At 32.6% G+C, this 23,692-nt stretch overlaps 1 protein-coding gene across 1 annotated transcript; it reads right to left on the bottom strand.

The window, feature by feature from the left end:
* Positions 1–4,411: 4,411 nt before the first annotated feature.
* LOC131671297 (uncharacterized) lies at positions 4,412–23,284 on the bottom strand. The gene is made up of 7 exons (XM_058947627.1): positions 23,037–23,284; positions 22,150–22,601; positions 21,791–22,074; positions 11,970–12,194; positions 11,205–11,394; positions 7,980–8,631; positions 4,412–4,535 (listed from the first exon to the last, which is right to left on the bottom strand). The coding sequence occupies exons 1-7, from the start codon at positions 23,282–23,284 to the stop codon at positions 4,412–4,414; spliced, it is 2,175 nt and encodes a 724-aa protein (XP_058803610.1).
* Positions 23,285–23,692: the final 408 nt, after the last annotated feature.

Below are 23,692 nucleotides of genomic sequence, written 5' to 3'. Positions count from 1 at the left end.
GATCAAACCGTTTGATTCAGTGACTGCTTTGTGCTGAATTAGAAAAATAATCTAAAACGTTTAGAATTTGTGTTGCAAATCGACTCGGAGAAATTTTCGAAAATTCCAAAGAAAGCGAATAATAACGTTTAACTTTTTATTATAATAATCTATTTATTTAATTTTTTATCATTATCCTTTTAGTCTTTTCATTATCCGTAAAATGTGTGTGTGTGTGTGTGTGTGCGTGCGCGCGCGTGTGTACGTGCGTGTATGTGTGTGATTATAATTGACTTATTGCCAGGTCACTGATTTTTAATTTTTGATTAAAGCGTCAGCTTCCATCACCGGTAAATTCAGCTGATGATGGTAGAAAATTAGCATTTAACGCTTTAAATACCGGTAGTAGATGGTTATTCGATCCGCTTTTTTCACACGAAAATGAAACTGATAATCGATCGAGTTTGTCGAACCAGATAAATAACTTTGAAGGAAACTCTGAGGAGGATCAAGAATTGAGCATAATGCATATATTTATAATAGAAAAACCTTTGATAGATTTCACTCAATTCTCATCATGGAAGCATTTGATTTCAGTTATAATTTTAGTTATTGTTGCAATTAGTAAAATGACAAAGAAATTGCGATTAAAGAAATGTGAACAATTAAGTGAAAAAAATCTTGTAGAATGTCGCGAGTTATCTGTAAACTTTTGTATAAGTTAAATAAATTAATTCCTTTTGTGAAGAAATACATACACTAAGAAAGACTAACGAATGTCCGAAAAATAGTCGTATATTACCATTGAATATATTTTTTGACAATAAAGAAATTTTACAAATTAAAAGTCATATAGTTTATTTTCCAAAAGAATATCCCATAAATAAATTAATTGTTTTAGATGCAAAAGAGAGCTTTACTCGTTTGTTTATCAAACGTTTTCACGAAAAATATTATCACGGAAGTAATGAAATCGTATTAAATGAATTGAGTCAGAAGTATCGGATTGTTGAGCTACGACAAGGCTTACGAAGTTTAGTTTGAAAATGTCGTATCTATAAAATGCTTCGCGGTAAACTTTCAAGCCCAAAAATAGCAGCAATGCCATCGGAGCGAACAGCTTATCGCTTCAAACTCTTTTCGCATTGTGGTTTAGATTATTTCAGCCCTATGTTAATTAAACTCGGTCGGTCAAATAAAGATATTGACATTGAACTAGTTCATACTTTGAGTTCTGATTCTACAAGTTTAGCTTTGAAACGATGTATCGCTTTAAGAGATGTACCCTTAATTATATATTGCGATAATGGCACTAATTATAGAGGCGTAAGTAACGAATTGAAACAAATTCTAAGCTATGAATTAAATAATATGTCAATATTCAATTTCTTTTCAGAAAATAATTATATTGATAATTATAATCCACGTACCACATCACACATGGGCGGTGGATGGTAGAAACTGATAAGGAGAATAAAAACTGCGTTAGAAGTAGTATTACGCGAACAAACTTCGAAAGAAGAAGTATTATCTACTGTACTTGCTGAGATTATACACTCTGTTAATTCGCGCCCGTTAACACATGTTTCTTTGGATTTGAAAAATAACAAAGCCCTAATTTCGAACTACTTTCTAATAGGTACTTTTTCAAACATAATTCAATTTGGTACATATGACAAACTAATTTTATGTTCGCGAAAAGGTTGGCAAATTAGCCAATATTTTACAGATCCATTTTGGAAAAGGTGGTTGCGCAAGTATTTACCTACAATAGTTCCTAGAAAAAAGTGGCATAAAAGCGTCAATCTTTTAAAAGAAGGAGATTTAATTTTAATTTTAGACGAAAATATAGAAAGAAATCAATAAAGAAAAAAGGTTATTACAAAAATATTTCTTTAGAAAAACGATGGCAAAATAAAAGTAGTTGAAATCAAAACAGCTTCTGGAATATTTGTGAGACCTTTGTAAAAATGTATTCGTTTCTCATAGGTATAAAACCACTAGGATTGTACGGAGGAAAGAATGTTATGAACGTGTTTTTTGTCTCTAAATTAGTTTAGAGAATTTAATCTAAATTCTATTAGTTTGTGTGTAAAAGCGCATCCACCTCGAAACATGGGTTTCGAGTAGGCCATACTGCAGTAAAACCATTAATGATTAAATTGTGAGTTTCCTCCTTTCCCGATCACACAAGTAATCATAAAAGAAGAGGCACGTAGCAACTATACACTTTGTGAGGCAAAGACAAAATACGAGTAAATGTACAGCAAATATGTTGTATTTTTAAAAACACAAACCTTGTAATTATGTCACATTTTACATACATTTTTAAAAATGCGGAAAATAGAATTGAATTTTTTACTGAATCTGGAAACAGTGCATAGCTTTTGGAAACATAATGTTCATTTACCAATAATTGCTATTACATGATAATTGAGAAAAATCAAAGTAGCGGTTAAATGACCATCACCTGTGTTAAACAAACGCAGAGTAAAACTACAAGCTACTCTCGAAATGTTGTCCTTTTCTAGTGTTATTTATATAGTGCCAAAAAATGTATGGTTTAAAAGAAATCACACGCGCGTTTTATAGTTTCAGTACAAGTCTTTCTCGAATAAAAAGCAGTTATGTTACGTTCATGTTTTCATCGACAATCTCCCCTCCAGATGAATATTTCGGAGCGACCTGCGCAGCGCATCCCCGTAAAGAGCAATATTGCAGTAGCAGACGCAGAGCTAGGATCATACGCATCGCGACGCTTTCGCGGTGCGGTAACTTCGCCAGATTTCATCGGGCCTATTAAATACAGTTTTACATTTTCCGTGCTTTGATAATTAGTTTTCGGATTTCTTTCCAGTTGTGAAAGACGCAAGTTAAAGTCGCGATCATTGCTTGGATACACACAATAACTGTATTAAGCTGTGCACGCGTATAATACAATAAGCTGCTATTTTGAAAGATGCGTCGAAATAATTACGGAATTCTTATTATTGGAGGGATGCTTGTTGGTTTAATTTTGCTTATTATCATATTTGAATTCTTATTGCACCCGACCGCGAGGATGTGGCTGTTGTGCTATGGCGACGATTTATCCAAGCCGATTATCCAAGCATTCAACTCGGCATGCAACCACTACAAGGTACATACAATATTCTATATTAAGATGTCTTTCCGATTGTGATCTGCGTGATTTCATCTTCGTTAATTTAAAATAATCGCAAAACTACGGATCCTGCTGAATATCTATATCGTACGTCTCATTCAAGTTGGGCACTAGTGTAATTGACTGTTCTCGGATCGCCAAGCGCATTATTTCGAAAACTAGCTCTCCATGATAAACGCATATTCAATATTATTGTGATTGCTGAAATTATGTATTTGAGATATCCTACTTTCCATTGACTCGTGCAAATTATTTATCTCAATTACGATTGCAATATACTCATTTTTTTAATATATCAACAATTATCGATAGTCTCTTTACGATTAAGACTCCACAAATATTGACTTTTCTTACAGTATGGAGATAAATCAAGCATCGATGATCGCAGTTTTGAGATAAATAAACCTCTTATATCATCATCTACATATTTCGTCGCTGGTTAAACTATTAGTAAGTGAGAATAATTTATCATCGGAATAAGGTAAAGGCACCAATACTCGGCTCTGAAAAATATAATTCAGGAAAATCTAAGAAAAGAAAATAATTAAAGTTTAATAACAATACGACATTTCGCTAGATATCGGATAAGTCGGTCGAACAATTTAAGGTGGAGAACTACTAGTGCTTTGCCGACTATTAGTGTTTTCGACCTTTTTGCATGAAATATATTATTATTGGAGGTCAACCTCCTCCCTCCCACGTACATCTTTCAAGAAACTGAAATTAACATGTGAGAGTGGGTTGCACTCATCTACAGAGGCTGTTCTTAAAATAAAATATTTGATGAATATTCATAACCCCAAATATTTAAAATTTGTCAGCTCGACAAACCTTCTGTAATAATCAGAATGTTAAAATATAAAAATGTCAAATCACTCTTGAATAAAAGTATTTAGTTACACAGTCATACAGAGCTGACAACTATAGGGCAATTAGATTCAAATAGGTAATTTAGAAAATGCGGAAACAGGTGATGGAAAAAATAATGTATATTTTAAATATCATCCGAATACCAATATGACTGGCCGAAAATTCGTGAACGCAAAGAGCGGAGACACACGGGCGCAAAGTGAAAGCGTGAAGAAGAGCTGGATCCAACTAGAAACTATCAGTATTGCTTCGACAGCCTAGTCGTAAGCAAAAGAGAAGAAAAATAAGCTCGCGCTAATTTCCTCTCGCCTATTTTTCACCAGAGTGTTTGTGCGGTTTTTAGTGCCACTGTTATTTTATAGAGTGCTTCCGTGCGGTGACCAAACCTTTCTGGATACGTCAGTCGAGAAATTCGCTGTCCGGGCCGTTGTTCTCCGGGCTCCACAAGCGCCGGAAAACCCCGGAGCCACCGACCAGCTCTAGCACCATACCCACGTCTGCCACGCGATATCCGCATCGTCGTCTGTAGCACCAATCTTCGGCGTAAGAAAGGCGAAAAATCGAAACAAGTTTTTATGGGGAAGCATGGTATCTCATCGATCAGGAGAGCCGAAAGAATGGAGGAGAGAGCGAGAACAGTGGAAGCTTCACGTCGGGTATCGAAGCAATCTTGTCCTGCCCGCCAATAGCCACTGACGTGAAAGTTTACCGTTCGATCGATTCGCGTGTTCCGGATTAAAATCAGTCCCAAGTTTTTAAATTTATAATAACGATAGAAGTGTAAAGTTAAACGTGTTGTTGTCGTTTTTATTTTCCTACAAAAGTATTTTCTTGTGTTCGCAATAATTCGTTGTGCGAGTGGAGCGGCCGCTAGTAGTTTGTGCTCACGCGAGTGTTTTCTTTTAATATCTCTTTCTTTTTCTCATTGATCGTCACAATCAACAAGTGCGACCACTTGTTGATTTTTGCGTGCGTTTTAACTTCTCGGTGATGTAATTCCGTTGTGTTGTCGAGAAAGCAGAATAAATCGATGCCTCTTATTATTTTCATTCGAGTCACGCTTTTTATTCGCCTAGCTATTTACCTACTAATCCCCGTTCACGGTAAAAAACGCTTGACACGATTTTTTTGCTTTCGCACTCGTTTTCAGACACGTGAAACGTATGCGTACTAGCATCTAGCATACCACGAGTAGTCGTCGGTTAGCCTCGCACCGAGGGACGAATGTTCTTTTTGATGACGTTAAAATAATATATAATTAACTCTCTCTCACAGTATGCAATAACCTTTGAGCTCTAAATTTTTAGAAGCTTTATTAAAATGTATATTACAAAAACAAAGAACTTATGACAGTGAGAGAATAAAAGAAAGAAAGCGCGAGAGAGAGAGAGAGAGAGAGAGAGAGAGAGAGAGAGAGAGAGAGAGAGAGAGGGAACGAATACGAGAAGCTAACTTTTAATTAATTACATTCTTGTGTACAGTGTGAATTAATATGATGAATTTTCTTTTATCTTCTCGGTTACGAGAATAATGCTTTGTTATGAAATAAATGGAATGGGCCTTGGAAGGTAGGATGATGCCTCTTGTCTTCCTGCTGGAAAAGTGGAGGATGCGAAAAGATTTTATCTTGGAAAATCGACGAGTTCGGTACTCTCACTAACCACCTTCTCGTGCTTAGTAACATATCCACTTCTTCCTTTCTGTAGCTTGTGTGCGCGACTGTGCTCGTCATTTTTGGTTGTGTGTTTACAAGTGTGTGCGATCTCGCAAAGCGAACTGTGACCAGCGGCACTAGGGGCTAAGGGCAGGCTCGCCTGTGGCCTAAGCTGAGGATACAGTATATCCTCTGAAGTGTCTCCGACCTTACGGCAGTTCTGTCCGTTTGTCTATCTCAGGTGACGACGTAGTAAGGGTTGTACCCGTGCCCGACACGTCGGAGATGCGTCGTGCCTTTCCTGATTGGAGACACTCTCCCTCTCATACCTTGCGCGCATAGCGCGTCGGGCTGGTAAGCGAATCCTTTTGTATGGCCATTCAACGTGTGTGTATGTCTGAGTGAAGGCTAATCGATCCTAAACCAAAATCAGCGTTACTATACTTTTCATTGTGTTTTTTTTAGCGATAATCAGTTAATGTGTAATTTAGTTTGTATTAATTTGTTGGTATCTAAATGGTTTTTTCCCCCCATGAGACTAGGTTTTTTTATGCTTGCTAGATACTAGTTTTCTTTGTTCCTCTTTCGTTAATTCAACTGCCAGTTAAATATAAATCTTAATTAATTATTTACATGAGTTGCACTCCTACCTGAAATACTTTTTATTAGTCATTAGCTAACGAACTAGATTAAGGCGAGTCTTCATTTTATCATTAATTATATTTATTTCATCACATATTATTCAAAGTAAACAAAATTCAATATTTGAAGCGTCAAAAGATTCTTTTTTTATTCCAGCATGTGAATTTTGTCAAATATTCATTTCAACTTTCAGAAATGTTCCATTTGTTATCTACATTACAATCAGAAAATTTTATGAAACAACCATTTGGGTTAATTAATGTTAATAAATTGCCGATTCAATTAAAACATAGTAATATCATATTGAATAAATTGAAATCTCACAACATATGTAAAAAATCGCAGCAAATGTTAATAATTTCTCCTAAGTCATGTAATATTGCAAAATGTCGTGTACCTTAATTTTCGAATCCAATAACTGAGTCATTAAAGAAAATACAGTACCAGCCATAAATTTCCTAAAATTTTGTGGAAGAAAAGCCATTCTTTAAACAAGAATATCTCCGATTCTATTAATCGTAGAATAACTCCTCTGGAATTGCAGAAATCGGAAAAATAGTCATTACAAAAGTTGTAGGGTTTAGAGAAAGTGTCGTGTGGTGACCTTGGAATTCAATTTTCAAAATCATATGAATGAATGTCTTAGGAGAAGCTCCAAGTGAAATTTTAGCTTGGTGATAATTTATTGATGCAGAAGTGATTGATATGGTTTTATATGTAAAATTTCACAAAGTATCTAATGGTGCAGTGCAACAAAATCAAGATTGATATGATTTTACATGTAAAATTTCACGAGGAATTTAATGGTGCAGTCCAAAAAAATCTAAAAATTTTTTTTTATATTTTTCAAATAAAAAATTTTGGTTTTGAATTTTTAATTTTTGACTTATACCAGCTACAGCTTAATCTATACGTAATGTTGTTCAGAATAATTCGAAGAAACTGTAAAAAATTTTTACTCCGAAATATCAAAAACTGCAAGATGAGTTTCAATTTACTGCGGCCTTAATTATCACTCGACCGCGTTTTCGTATACGGACAACGCGAACGATCGTGCGGGGCACCGAAGAATGTGTGTTAGGTGTTTTCAATGAATTTGAATTTTAAGAACAAATTTGAATTATGGAAATTCAAATTTTCAAATAATTTAAAATTTAATTTTCATAGAATTCAAATTCATTGGAAACACCTAACACACACATACATTCTTCGGTGCGCTGCACGATCGTTCGCATTGTCCAATACCATACCAGCTGTAGCTGGTATAAGTCAAAAATTAAAAATTCAAAACCAAAATTTTTTATTTGAAAAATATAGACAAAAATTTTAAGATTTTTTTTGGACTACACCATTAAATTCCTCGTGAAATTTTACATATAAAACCATCTCAATCACTCCCACATCGATAAGTTATCACATCCCGTGCAGAAATTCGTTAAAAAATCGGACTAGATTCTGATCCGATTTCCCCAGTACAGCCTAGAATCCGACAAGGAATCCCTGTTGGATTCGGGTTGGGAAACGTTCCACTTTTCACTGGGATGACCTTTTGTGCATTTTAAAAAAGAACGTGCTGGAGTATCACATACAAAACATTTTATTTTAATTTGAAAGTGTTTTTCATTAATTATTAGGCCTAATTCTAACAAATTATTAAGGTCATCCACAAACTCATCTAAATACTGATCAGCGTTATGATCAGGTTTTCCATCGGATTCTAATATGCCAAGTACAAACGGCTGGTAGGTATCAAATTTTTCACACACTTTAACTAAAATTGGCCAAAACTGTACGTTACTCGATTTAAACAAAGACATTCCATCTACGTTGAACTGTAAAAAAATGTTTCCATCTTTATGAAGATCTGGATTTACTACGCTTCGTACACTGCCTTCTAATCCGAAATAAACATATGACATATCCCGGTCAGCATTTTCAATTTTTTTTATGTCATAATTATAATTCAAATTTAGGAATGTTTTAGAAGATTTTGGTAATTCGGGCATTAATCTTTCTCGTAATATTAACAGCAATTCATCTAATGCTACGTAATCAATGTTACGTTCAGAAGCCCATTCCTTCAATTTCTCAGCTTCATCAAATTTCTTTTCGTTTTCTTGATTTAGATCTATTAATGGCTGATCGATTTCGTCGGATTTTTGCTCATTTTCGGAAATTTGATGTTGAGACTCTGTGGATTCATGATAATGATTAAAATCATTTTTATTCTGTAGTTGATGGTATGCATCAATATCTTCTTGAAAATGTAAATTTTCAATGGTGTGTAATTGATCAAACTTAGCTTTCTTAGCATTTTGTTCATCTGCAAAAAAATTGTATTAAGTTTATGACGTGAGATAAATAAATGTTGTTAGCTGAACTTCCTGTTGATATTATATCAATATTTACGTATATATATTCGACTTGGGCACGGGCAATCTGGCAATTAACCTCGTTCTGGATCAGTCGATATTCTCTCTTCCGTTCTCTGTTTTTCTTTTTTTTCTGATCAACATTCGATTCTTGCATTTTTTAGATTTTGAGTCTCTATATACTGCTTATAATATACATATGAATGTTTATATTAAATAATTATAAACTTAAAGTTAATACTTACATTAGGAAATCAAATTAATAAGTACGATTGTACGTGTTGTCGAAAAGTTCATCATAACCTATTCGTTTGCACTTATGAATTTTTTAGTTGTCTGATGCAATCGGTGTTAAATCAAAGGAGAACTAACAAGATTCTAGTGAGATTATCATTACTAATTAACATTGTATTTTTAGGTTAGTTAAAATACGAATGTCTAGTCAGATACTGACAAGGAAAACATGTGTAAAAGAAAGCTTTGATTGCGGCACGAGTATCGCACTGGATCCAGCCGAGAAACACTTATACACCATAACCCTGTCAGTGACTCCACGATTTTCCGATTCGATTCATGTATGATTTACGTGAGAATTATGAAGTTAGGTAAATCTAGCCAGAATCGGGTTTAAACCTTGGGTTCTACTGGGGAAATTTCTGCACGGGATAGCAGGAATTTCACTTGGGATTCCCCTCAAAAGAAATATAATACACGCCTGTATTATAGTTTCAGTTCAAATCTTTCTCGAATAAAAAACAGTTATGTTACGTTCATGTTTTCATCGACAATCTCCCCCCAGATAAATATTTCGGAGCGACCTGCGCAGCGCATCCCCGTAAAGAGCAATATTGCAGTAGCAGACGCATAGCTAGGATCATACGCATCGCGACGCTTTCGCGGTGCGGTAACTTCGCCAAATTTCATCGTGCCTATTAAATACAGTTTTACATTTTTCGTGCTTTGATAACTAGTTTTCGGATTTCTTTCCAGTTGTGAAAGACGCAAGTTAAAGTCCCGATCATTGCTTGGATACACACAATAACTGTATTAAGCTGTGCACGCGTATAATACAATAAGCTGCTATTTTGAAAGATGCGTCGACACAGTTACGGAATTATTATTATTGGAGGGGCGCTTGATTTTTTAATTTTGTTTATTATCATAGTAGAATTGTGTCATAATAGAATGTCAACTGTAGTGATTAAGATGTCTTCACGATTGGGATTTGCGTGATTGCATCTTCGTTTATTAAAAATAATCGATAAATTGTGGATTCTGCTCAATATCTACATAGTACGTCTCACTTAAGTTGGCCACTCGTATAAGGCCCATTCTACATGTAATCAACCGGCAAAAAAAATTGAACGTTTCAATTTTTTTTAAATTTCATTATGTCATTCTATGTCAAATTTCATGAAACGTGTTTTTTTTCTTTTTTTCAAAAAACCTTTTTGAGATCATTAGGGGCAAGGTCAAAATTAACATCTTAAAATCGATTTACGGAAAACGGAATTTTGCTTTTTTATCAAATGACAGTCATTTTAGCCCAAATTATGCTATGAGAAAATTTTTATTTCTTCAAAATGCGAGGCATTGAATCATGTTTTCAAATTTTATATATCTTGAAAAACAACTGCGTAAAATGGAAAAATCTGAAGCAAGTTGTTTTTTTTTCAAAATTGATTTTTTGAAAAAGTACATTTTCGAATTTTTGTGCTTTTCAGGATTATATATATATATAAGTTACCTTCTAGTGGAACCACAATATTCCATCTTGCTCCATTCACGAAATATAGCCAGATAAACATAAAGTGCCATTTTTTACATGTTTAAACTAATGTTATCGCATATAGCACTTTTTTAATGATTTCTATGATAAGTCTAATTAAACCATTGTATTCTCTGTAAAAAAGTACATCGAAAATATGTGTCACATGTTTGAAAAAATAATTTTGTTGATCTCAAAAAACAAACATAATAGAGTACAGTATTCTGCTTGCTATTCATATTGTAATAAACTCACGTAAATAATAAAAACAGATTGCATAAAAGAACTTTAATTGAACAAATCAAAATATAAAAATAATTCTATTGGTTAAATCAGTTTACTCAATCAATCAACTCGCAAGACTAACTAAAAAGAATAACAACGTGTTACTAGACGTTGCCCTTGACAATTAACAAAATAATATTGAGAAGAACGACGAAATCTATATTCTACAATATTTTTAAGCATACTCAATAAGTTTAATATAATCTGTTCATTTGCAATGATGTACAATAATTATACTAATATCAATATTTAGTTTGTTAAATCATAGAGAAGCACAGTGATTAGTAGTATAATTTTCAGAAATATTCAGCACTGAATACGTACCTATTCACCTTTAGCTGTTTTTTTTTCATAGCTCTTTGGACAATAGATTTTCCGTCATCATTTGTCTGTCGGGTCATTGTCAAATACGGCTATCACGAATGCCTTTACCAGACTTTACCGACATCCATTCTTCGCTCTTCTAAGTACGAAAATCTTCAAGTTCTTCAGCTTTCAAATGTATAAGTCTTATTTTATCGGTATACTTTCTCACATATTTAACAAAATCTTCAGCATTTTGTATACTTTCATTGCGCGATGACGACAAGTAAATGAACCGTAGCCTAATGTTTGAATAATCCTCCAACACCATCACATGCGCTCTTTCCATGTTCCGTCGCTGTAAAGATCCACTTTGTATTCTTATAATCATTGCTTAATTCGTGAAACTGGAATCTATTCTTGAAATGAGCTGAAGCGCCATCAGACATTGCAGTGAAACTATTTATCGTATCCACTAATTTTTTACACTCGCTATGAAATTCATAGCTTTCAAACTCTGAATTATGCTGTCTGTCATCACTCACTACTCTTATAGTTTCGGTAACAGATGTAAATATGGAGATCTGCGTATTAATTTAATGAAATCCTTAAATAATATTTTTCTAAATGAGGGAACAGTTCTCTGTAAAATCTCCATGAAGAATGAGACAATGGCTATTCAACTTGCCGGTTTCTTTCTCTAATCTGGTTTTTTCTAGCCGAAGCTCTTTGATTCGTCTATAATTACTCGGTTTTTCCACGTACTTATTTAGTTCCTTTAGATAAACATCAAATGAGCAAGTTTTTTTTCACTAAATCGTTATTTTGCCAGATTTCGTAAGTGATTCCATCATGAAGTAAATCTTCTTGATTAACATTTTTTTCAGTAATAACTTTATTTTGGCATTTTTTACACTCTCGAAGAATACATACTCGTAAATCGTTCTCACTAGAGCAAACTATTATGGCTAAGAACTCTTTTTTTAAAGTTGAAAATTTAGAATGTCTCTTCTTGAGTATATTTTTCAAAGCGGTCACTGAAAGGTCTAAATTGGCACAATGAACACATAAACATGAATCGTTAAATGGTTGAATAATGATCCATTTAGAGCGCAATTGATAAATCTTTGCTCCTAAAATTATGAGATCTGGATTTTGCTTGAAAATTAAATCATAAATTTTTTGATACTATGAATGAGGAACCGTTTGACTTTTTTTGTTATTTCTCCATCAATTTTAATACTTTTGACGTCGTTTCTATTGGGACACTGTCTGGAATAATCTCGATTATTGTCCAAGTAATATCTTTTAACTAACTTAATAGTTTCACTCTTAACAGGATTTCCAGAATACAGGTCAGGCTGTTCGTATTACCTTTAGTTTGCACAAGCTTTGATGAGTTTCGGATCGTGTAATCTATAGTTCTCTTGATATGCGACAAAATGTATGTTTTCTGAAGACTCGAAGGTATTAACGGTGTTAAACGTAATTTTTCTTGATAATTTACATTTTTATTTGATAAGACCGAACTAGAATTTTTATTCCATTCGTAACATGTCTTGCTTTATCAAATACTAATTTATCTGTAGAAACATCACATAATTTTCTAATTTTGCAATCACTTTCTTAGGTGAAAGTATTGAATAATTGTTTGCGTTTGCCATTAACGTAATTTTCTACGTTTTTTGAGCTAATACTCGAAGGAGATTTGAATGGTGATAGTGATAAATTATTCCTAATCACAATGTCGTTCATTTCATCGTATAATTGAATACTACTTATAGACGATTGAGAATTAGCTGGTAAATGGTTTTGAGATTCACTAGATGGAGTAGAGAAAACTAACTCTTGTGCTTTTTCAAGATTTGCTGCTGATATTTTTTGAAGTTTATCATAACAAAGAGAACATAGTCGTGTCTTCTGTTATATCACGGCTTTGATATTCTTTGGATATCAACAATCCATTTACTACATTACCGGGAACTTTAAATAGACGTTTATTATCTTCGTACACAACCTTTTTATGAATCTTGCTAACATCTGAACATTTTTTGAGCTCATTTGTAACAAAACGAACTCATTGTTGATAATTACAATTCTTGCAGACAGTAACAATTCCTTGTTTAATAAACTCACGCAGCCCAATCTAAACTAAAAAAAAAATAGTTAGTTATGGAACGAAGAAAGAAAAGGTATAAGGCAAATACTGCTTTTACTAACTCATTAAAAATCAGCAAAATCTAATCTCTGAAAGACATAAAGATGACATACCAATTTATTTATTTTTTATTTCTACATAGTTTTATGTAACACCTAAAACGATGTAACGTATTCGCGCACTATGGTAATTGATTCAAAAGCTTTCGATTTCACTGCATTAGTCAAAGAAAGAAGTATTATTTATGACATAACACGAAGCTGTTTATTTAGATCCGAACATCTGCAAGGAGTAGCCGACGTTGAAGCGGAGATTGCTCATCGACATCAGCTAATATTTATCATTAATACTAGAGCGTATAGATGGTGCAGTAGTTTATAATTATTTGAATCACTGTTTTAAATTATAAAATTCAAATGATTACAATTGATAGTAGTTAAAAATTACTATTAATAACATTACTGTGTATCATTGTACATGAACAGACTATATTTAACTAATTAAGTATGATGAAGAACACGAAATAACAAGCCAAATACTATACTTTACTATGTTTGTTGAGTTTTTTGAGGCCAATTAAATTATTTTTCAAATATGTGACACATGTTTTCGATGTACTTTTTTACATAGAATATAATGGTTTGATTAGATTTATCATATAGAAATCATCAGAAAAGCGCTATGTGTGGATAACACTAGTTTAAACATGTAAAAAATGGCACTTTATAGTTGTCGGACTATATTTCGTGAACAGAGCAAGATGGCATATTGCGGTTTAGCCAAAAGATAGCTTATATAATCTTGCAAAATACATAAAAAATTCGTGCAAATCGAAGACGTACTTTTTTAAAAAATCAATTTTGAAAAAAAAAATACTTTTTTCAGAATTTTCCATTTTACGTCGTTTTTCAAGATATATAAAATTTGAAAACAAGATTCAGTTCCTCGCATTTTGAAGAAATAAAAATTTCCACAGCATAATTTGGGTCAAAATGTCTGTCATTTGAAAAAAATGTAAATTTTTAGTTCCTGTATATCGATTTTAAGGTGATAACTTTGATCCCGCCTCCAATAACCTCAAAAAATGATCTCAAAATCGTTTTTTGATAAAAAGAAAAAACACGTCTCATGAAATTTGACATAGAATGACATATATCAAAGCCATTAACTTTTTTGCCGGTTGAATCCATGTAGAATGGGCCGTAAGTGACTTTTTTCGGAATCGCCAACCGGATTCTTTTTAAAACCAGCTATTTATGATAAAACGCATATTCCATATTATTGTGATCACTGAAATTGTGTATTTAAGACGTCCCACTTTGCATTGGCTCGTGCAATTTAGAGCCAATTTATTTTGTTATCTCAATTACGATTGTAATATACTCATATACTAGTTATATCAGTTACCGTAAGTCTTTTCACAATTAAGGCTCAATAAAAATCGACTTTTCTGACAGTATGAACATAAATCAAGCTACGGAAATCCCAATTTTATGATGAATTATTCCTTCCTTATAGTTTTGCATCTGAAAGTAAATAGGCTATCACAGCTTTGAATTTTGTCTCAATAAAAATTGCAGCTGATATAGGATAATCAGCGATTAATTAACTATTAGATTTTGAATCGTTTGGTAATCCTTCGAATTCTTGTATGAAGCATGCAATATCTGGCCAATTCCACTTACCAGGACATAAAGTAACAAACAATGTAACAGTGCCGTACTCTTGCATCATGCGTAGCAATGATTCTTCTTGGTTTAACCCAATAAACTACTACCCTTTTTAGACGACTAAAAAGACTATGGAGGTTTAACTCCGAAATATTGTCTTGTAATTCTTTCAATTTTTGGCAGTATATTTTTAGCGAGTGTCAAGAACATTCAATAAATGATAAATTTCTGTATGAAGATTTCTTATAATGCTTTCAAATAAATAATAAAAAAATAATTATTTATTTTGCCTGAATCGAGAATGTTTCGACATTAATGTGTGTTTGATAAAGTCAGTCTCTTAACATGACATCTCTATCAGTATGCTGGCCACATTCACTGTAAGAATAAATATTCGGAATACAGTTATTGGTCTAAGTCTATTGTACGGTTTTCTAATGGGGCTTCAAAAACTTTTTTCATTTGATAAAATTTAGTATCATACTCGTTAACTTTTTTAGCATGTAACACAGTTATTAAATAATACTTATAATGTGGATCGGATTTTAATTTTTGAGTTATTAATGCTGCTGGTTCAAGAATTTTGAAAATTTTGGCCTTGCTAGTGTCTATATCGTGTTCTTCTTTTTCATTATTTGTACAATTTTCATCAATATATTCGAATTTAATGCTATTAAATTAATATAATAGGTTAGACCTTATGGAGTATTTGGAAGAATAATGTTAGGATAGATTAGATTGTTTTTTTAAGCCAACTTTAAGGGGGTTCTGGAAAGTCATGAGGAGTATGGGATCAGGTGAACGGTCCTATCCCTTAGGCTGAAATGACTGCTATAAACTTCAGAGAATCAAATTTTAATTTTTTTTTCCATCAATAACTATAGCCTAAAAATTTGGTTTGAATACAAGAAAATGAAATATAATGAAATAATATTTATGCAAAAAATGTGTTATTAATTAGTTTCGCACTTGGTGTAAGGATAACACAAATGAAAAATGATGTGAACTCGGGGCAATATCGCATATTAAAATTTTTTATTTTTAAGTTGCTGCCACTGTTGCGCAATGGCACCTGTTGTCATATAACCTTATTTAATACAACAAATTTACTTTGCAAAACAGTATTTTGAATAATGTATAAATCAAATGTTCCGGAGAAGGATCCCTGGAAAGACAAATTTGTTAGCAAACAAGTGCGTAAACGAAGGGAGCAGCGCTCAGAATGTGGAAAAATAAGAAAAGGTATGAAAAAGAAAATTGACGTAGACTCAGATGCAACCTGCTGGGTAAAAGGAAATCGTATTGTTGACATAGAATACTTCTCAAACAATATAAATTGTACTATTGTACTCGACTAGATTTGAAATACATTGCAAAAGAAACTATCTGTGGAGCAGTCTCAACTTCCAGTGTACGGTGCCACGAGGGTTTGCTTGTCAATACACTTAAGAATAGAGAAGAATACATCAATCCAGTGACTAGCAAAAGTACTTTTGCTATAGACACAAAGATAGTCTTAGGTAATAATTGCGTTTTTTATTAAGTTTCGATTCATTTTCTTGGAAAATACATTGCCCCCGTTATGCATATGGTGTTTTGTATATCAATTGACTTGTGTTACATCTGCGCAGGATCTATTCACACTGGTGATTGTGAAACAGATGTGAGTGAATTTTTCAGCGCACTTGACTTGCATATACTCGATGCTCATAGTTTCAAATATCATGAGTGAATAATTGGTCCTATAATGGAAACTATTACTAAAGATAGCTGTTCGGAAGCTACTGCCATGAAATGTATACTGACAACTGAATGTATTGATGATCTAAAATAACTACTGTAAGTTGTTAGAGAGTGTGCCTATTTTATAGAACGAAAATATTCATATACAAATCGATTAGCTGCGAAGAAAGATTTAAAATTAATACTATACACACATTAATAATATTAAAGATTTAATATTATTCACATCCAAATGATAACTGAGTAATAATTTTCTTTTATTAATAAAAAGTAGCAATTCCAACAATTAGGAACATTTTTAGTTTAAACAATATTATAAAAATATATTGTTAAAAATCAGAATAAATGCAACTTATTATCAATGATGCACAATGTTGGACTTATTTATAATTTCATTTTTTTTCTATCTAGGTCAGAAGAGTTAAAGGGAAGGCTACTCGATAGTGAACATTGATTCTAGTTATAATGATATTCTTTCGAATGTCAGAAAATTCTATCCTATCTTTTGCAGACGAAACAGCAGTCATCGCGTCTGGTAGGAATTGGATAGAAGTTGAAAGAAAGATGAATAATCAATTACAAAAAGTAGGTAACTGGTTAGCCTTGAATAGATTATCATTAAACATTGATAAAACAGCATATCTTCAATTTGGAAATAACTGTTATAGCTCACATACAAAAATTCGAATATTTCTATACAAGGTAAAACAATTCAACCTTCAAACAATTGTAACCTTCGTAATAATAGATCACACTCTAGAATGACCATTTACAATTATAAAAAAATGCTAAACAGACCAAATGAAGAAATGGAAAATGTAATTAAGCTAACCAACAAATTCACTGAATCATATAATATAACAACCAATAAAACTATACTAGATATAAACAATGACGACTACTATAAACCCTACATTGAGGGCTTTAAACCAATAACTGTTTTAAAAGCATTACACTTAGAACCGGAATCATCACCTGATGAAAATATTACAAAATATAATCCTATAGAAACGGTTTTTGATATAATAGACCAAATTACTGAAGTTAACAACATTAAAGCAATAAAAAATAAAGTTGAGTCAGCCTCAGGCAAAGCAATAGGACAGCCAAATTGCATTAGAATGACTTATGGTGACATCAATTATCTAAGCAATAATAAAGCTATTCTTTACTTCTGCAGAAGAGTACAAGGTACCCAAATTTATATCAATTCCGTTTACGGACTAAAATTCCAACCTAAGCATAAAGATACAATAGTTGTTGATGACATAGTCTTTACATCAAAGTGGTTAATTTTAATTTAGGTATTAAGTTAGTTTTTTATTATCAGCCTTGGAGTTGATTGAAATGATTAGTATAAGTACTTAATTTTAATTTAAACAGCTTAAAACTATGTGATAAAAGTGATATACCTATTTTTATTTATATTTATAAATAGGTAAACCTATCACTAATGGTTAGAGCTTATTTTTAAAAATAAGAAAAAAAATTAGAATGAAGGCCAGCTGTATGTAGCTCTTTAAGATGTATGTACTGGAAAATAGTGCAAAAGTGTTGCTCTTGAATTTGGTATACCTAGATCTACACTTCAGAAAAAGCTAAAAGAAAAATCTGGTGATGCTAAAAACGAAAACAAAATTATTTAATCATACCTTTAGTAATGAATGAAAAGAAGCTATGGTTGGTATAGTTGGTATAAAAGATGGAGACTAAATCAATGGGGCTTGATGAAATAAATGTGAGAAAATTAGCATATAAATTTGCTGAGAAAATGCAGGTCCCTCATCACTTCAGTAGAGAAAAAAATAGCAAGTAAAGCTTGGCTCTATAATTTCATGAGAAGGCACGAATTATTATTTAGAAAAACCGAGCACACATCTTCAGCCAAAGGCTATAGATTCAATCAAGTAGCGATTCATATTCCTTAATATTCATTAGTATTCAGATATTGAAATATATTTTAGATTAACATAATTTTACACTAAAAGGAATTTACATTGTGGATAAAACTGGAATATTAATTGTAATCAAATCATCTCCAAAAGTTATTGCCCAAAAAGGATGAAGACAAGTTCACTACAATAATCACTGATACTGCCGGTTGCGAATGTATGTACATGAGTCGTAATCATGAACTTTCATCTGATGACTGTGTTGACGAAGAAGTGTCAAGAAGTTTTGATGAAGAAGCAAGAATAATCGTGCAAATCGATACGTTGTCAAAGAAATCACGATCATCATCTTCTAGTGTATAATATTTGTAAAAAGTAGATAGAAGAAAATAAGTTTTTCATCAAATTCAAATGAAAATAATTCAATTATTTATTTTAATGAATTAAAAGAAAAATTAAAACCACTGACTTTGTGGAGCATATAAAATATACTTAAAACAACTTTAAATACACGTGAAAATATAAATATTAATAACTTTTTAAATTTAAAGTGCTTAATTAAAAATAATGCCACAGGATATCAACCAAAGAAATCCTGTGTTTTGAAATGAGAACAGATTATAAAATTTATAGATGAAGCATCGGATCAGATTTATTCATCAGCAAAGGTACATATATAACTATTTAATTATATATGTACAATGTTTGAATTAACAATCATTCATTAATATTCATAACAATTACAGGTTATTTTCATATTTGGCATTCGTAGGGCACTGCATTGTGATGAAATCACCAATATGAAAGTATCAGATATAGAAGATTTAGGAAATTAGCGCATACTTATTACAATTGGAAACAACCAAAATAACTATCCTGGACAATTCATCATTAAAGTCTTTTCTGTGATAAAATGAAAGAGTACATGTTGTTGAGACCATACGATCAATTCACTGAAAGATTTGTTATACAGTATAGTAATGACAAATGTACTCGCCAAAACGTGGGTAAAAATAAAATTAGCAAAATACCACAGAAGATTGCTACCTTTTTAAATTTAGACAACACAGAAAGATACACTGGTCACTGTTTTAGAAGAACTGCAGCAACACTCCTTTCCAAATCGGGTGCAAACATGTAGATTGTGAAACAACTTGGAAGATAAAGTTTAGATTTAATAGCCCAAAGATATATAACAAATTCTATATAGAACAGGCAATTAATCTTCGAGGAAATCATTAATAAAACTGGAGATTTTTGAAGACCATCACAAATGGCAACACTTCAAAACCATCAACAAGCCATCCAAGACCATCTACCAGCAGAGATACGAATTAAAACATCCAACACTCTACAAGCAGACACATCTATGAAGAAAGTGAAAGACGTGATTATAACTTAGATTGGTCAGATTTTTCTGAAGACTTCTCACTTGAAAATACCCATCCAATTTCAAATATGTATATAACTGTTGTACTGATACTTAGAGAATAGCTAATATTAATGCCACTTTTTATTATTAGCTAAAATCGAAGAAACTGGCTTCATCACTGCCAGTCACCGTACTATCATCGTATTAAAATCAATAAATGCAGTAGGATCCTCATCATATCATAAAACTTTTTTCAAGAAACCACCAGTGAAACTTAACTTCAATAATCCATCTTACAGAAACACTACAAAATGTGAAGCGAAAGGCTCTTGAAGATTTGACCTCTACCAGAAATGAAAAAACATCTCAACCTACATGCCCAGATCAACAACACTTTGATTCAAATGTAGTAACAGCAAAGAATGTGAAATTTGAGAATTGTACTTTCAACAACTGCACTTTAATTCTGTAACTGATAACGAAAATAAAGAAAATAATTTTTTAAAAATTATTATAATATGTATACTTTTATTGTTGATGCCCACCTTGACCATGCAAAAATCGAGCGGGCATCAACATTTCATAACTCCGTGGTGCATTCGACTGGAAATATCTGATAGGCATTGATGACATGACGCAAAAGAATTAAACTCAAATTTGTAATCGCAAGAGCGCGCTGATGCAGGAAGTAAAAGTAGATACATAGAAGACATAGCGCACGTAACAAAGTTCGAGTTTTAATCTAATTAATAAAATATTGAGCGCGTTTTCAGTCAGGGATAAAGAAAAATAGTATACAATACTTGGTTCAATAGTTGGATGCCCCGGCAACTTTCGACCCTTGTATTGTAATGTACTATTATTTAAGGCCGAGAACGCCCCTCCCGGTACACCGCTCTTTCGACTATCATAACTCGTGCAATTCCACGTATAAAAAGTTGAAAGATACACTATTTCAAAGCTTAAGATCTCCCCTTTCCAACGGTGTGCCGAAAAATGCGATAAAAAAAATTTTAACTATGTGAAAATATTGTTCAAATAAAAAAAACACGATTTTTTCATAATTTTTTTTTATAAAATCAAGTTTTCAGAATGGATCTCGGTTTGCAATCCACTTGGAACCTCAATAACTGGTGGCATAAATGTCTAAGCTTTCATAATATATATTTCCGAGATCGTTTTTTTATCTCAGTATCATCAAAATGGCGCTTCAATGACGGAATTTTCGTTCAGACATTCATGAATTTTTTCCTTGAAAAGAATGGACTTTTCGAAAAAGTCAAAAAGAAAAAAAAGTTCTTAAAATCACTCGTATAATACATTAGAATTTTTTCGAAATGTTTGGAGCAATTATTTGAATTTTGCAAATTGTCAAATTTTGAACATTTTCATAATTGACCTTAATTTTTTGAAAAAATTCGAGTGCATTCTTTGCTCAGTTTTGAAAACTTTTTATTCCTGGTAAATTTTCATATGAGTTCACTGCTTTTAAGAAAAAAATTCACAAGTGTCAAAGTAATTGCCCAATACGTAAGTCATTAACATCCACTCTTTGATCGCCTGTCCGCCGCAAACAGAGTTTGTGTTGCCCAACTATCACTAATGAGGAGGTCGACGAATATAGATAGTTTTTTTTTTTTTTTTTTTTTTTTTTTTTTTTTTCATATTTTAGTTATTTTTTTTTTTATTTTTAATTTTTTTTGTTGATGAATTTTTCTGGAATCGATAATTCCTTTCGCTACCTTTCCTGCGTGTAATTTTGAAAAACATTCGATACAGTAATATTCTTTGCAATCAATGCAGTATCTGGTAGTCCTTACACAACATCCTTCGCTATTACATTTGTTTCTTGTTCTAGTATCGTGCCTGTGAGATTTGAGATCACATATTTTCGATTGCGCCAAATACTTTCTACTCACTTCTTTACACATTTCTTGCGTTTTCATTATTTTTCTATCCTTTCTGCAAAGATTGCTTATTGTTACAGCGTTCGTTATTGATATTTCAATAATTCGTGAGAAAATTTTGAATGGCCACTTCTTTGAACTAACACTTGGAGAAGCTTTCTTGCATCGAAAATCGTGCAAATCCACTCCTCCCACGTACTTGTTATACGAAGAAAAAGCACAAGGGAATTCCAATTTTGATCTTTTCTTAGCAGTTCTTGAATATCTTTCCATTGGCTCCAAGGGAGTGACGCCAGCTGCCGTAGAAAGAATAGAAACTTCTTTTGAGTCAATTACACTGATGAGATTCATTCCACTGTTACGATCATAACTCGCTTTGTTCGTTCCTCGTGGTGCTTTTTTTTCAAAATCATGTTTTTGTTTCACTCTATCTTTACGAACAGTTCCTGTAGATCGTAAGCCACATTTGTTCAAGTGAACGACTAAATCAGGACTAGTGAAATAGTTATCAAAATAGACATGATAGTCAGACAATTTTCTTTTTGAAAGGTTATGTAGAAGTGGATTAACCATTTGTAATACAACTCTGGAGCCAAGTGGACATGCGGATAAATTTATCCCAATGCTTGTATCGTTCTTACCACAATAAATATCAACGTTGAATATATATCCATTTGCTCCGCACAAGGCCCAGAGTTTGATCCCGTATCGGTCAGGTTTAGAAGGCAAATATTGCCTCAGACACGTGCGATCAAAAAATCTAACCATCATTTCGTCAATGGAAAGAGCAGTTGAAAAATATCCAAATTGTTTAATATTGGTCCTAAACAATTCCAAAATATGACGGACTTTCCAAGCTTTATCATTATCATTTTTGTCAGTAGGTTTTGAATATTTTATTTTAGATTTTATTTCACTAAACCGATCGCGCGTCATCGCTGATGAAACAGCAGAGCAGTTTTCGAGAGGGTCGGTTTCCCAATACTCTCTTTGATTCTTTCGAATATTGTAAGATGATAATAATAATATTCCTATGAATGTGTTGAGTTCTTTTGTAGATAATTTCAAATCATTTTCTTCACTGGCTTGAATAATATAATTTTTTATTTCTTCAGAGAAAAAGATTTCGAACAGTTCCACGTGTGACATTGAAGATATTTTCTGCTTTACGGAATCAGGCAATAACAATTGATCTTTCAAATCTACAGAGTAAACTTTTTCTCCTTCACACCCTGAAAAAGTATGATTTGACTCTAACAGTTTTTGTTTTTCTGTATAACTTTCAAAAACAGATCGATATGAGACATTTGGTACATGAATTTCCGATTCAGAATTGTCTTCATCAGATAGTTCTGATTCAGAATTGTCAGTATCTGACGAACTATCTCCATCAGTGCCAGAGTCATCTGGATTAGGTATAAAAATATGCTGTTTATTTTCATTCGAATCTGACTCTTCATCAGTCAATTCACAGTAACTCCTTTTCGCGGGTCTCCTTTTCGACATTTTTCTCAACCTACTGAAATAACTTCAGTGGAACGTCCTGTTGGTAGGAAGCCTGTAGCAACCAGCTGTATTATTCGGGCCGATTTACGGATTTTTGCTTCAATTGATTATAGTCAATAATACTCAATGACTTGCAAGATTCAAAATTCAATGTATTTCATGAATCATTCCAATGCGATGAATTTCGCTAAAATTGGATTTTCAGGCCACCTATGAACGAATGATGGGCTTCTGCGACACGATCGGCTATTCAGGATTTCGCTCCGATATAGATTGCAGTTATAAGTAGATAGTTTATTTTGTTATTTTCATCACCAAATTAGGTTTTTCTAAAAACGTATTCCTTTTCATATCTTTTTTCACCAGTACAAGCTCACACACTAATTGCAGCGTGGATACCTCGGACTA

The sequence above is a fragment of the Phymastichus coffea genome, unplaced genomic scaffold (genome assembly GCF_024137745.1).
Source record: "Phymastichus coffea isolate CEN01 unplaced genomic scaffold, Cenicafe_Pcof_1.1 PCOF00123, whole genome shotgun sequence".
Taxonomy (NCBI): Eukaryota; Metazoa; Arthropoda; class Insecta; order Hymenoptera; family Eulophidae; genus Phymastichus; species Phymastichus coffea.
The sequence above is the reverse complement of the archived record's forward strand: the minus strand, read 5'-3'. Positions and strand labels throughout refer to the sequence as shown.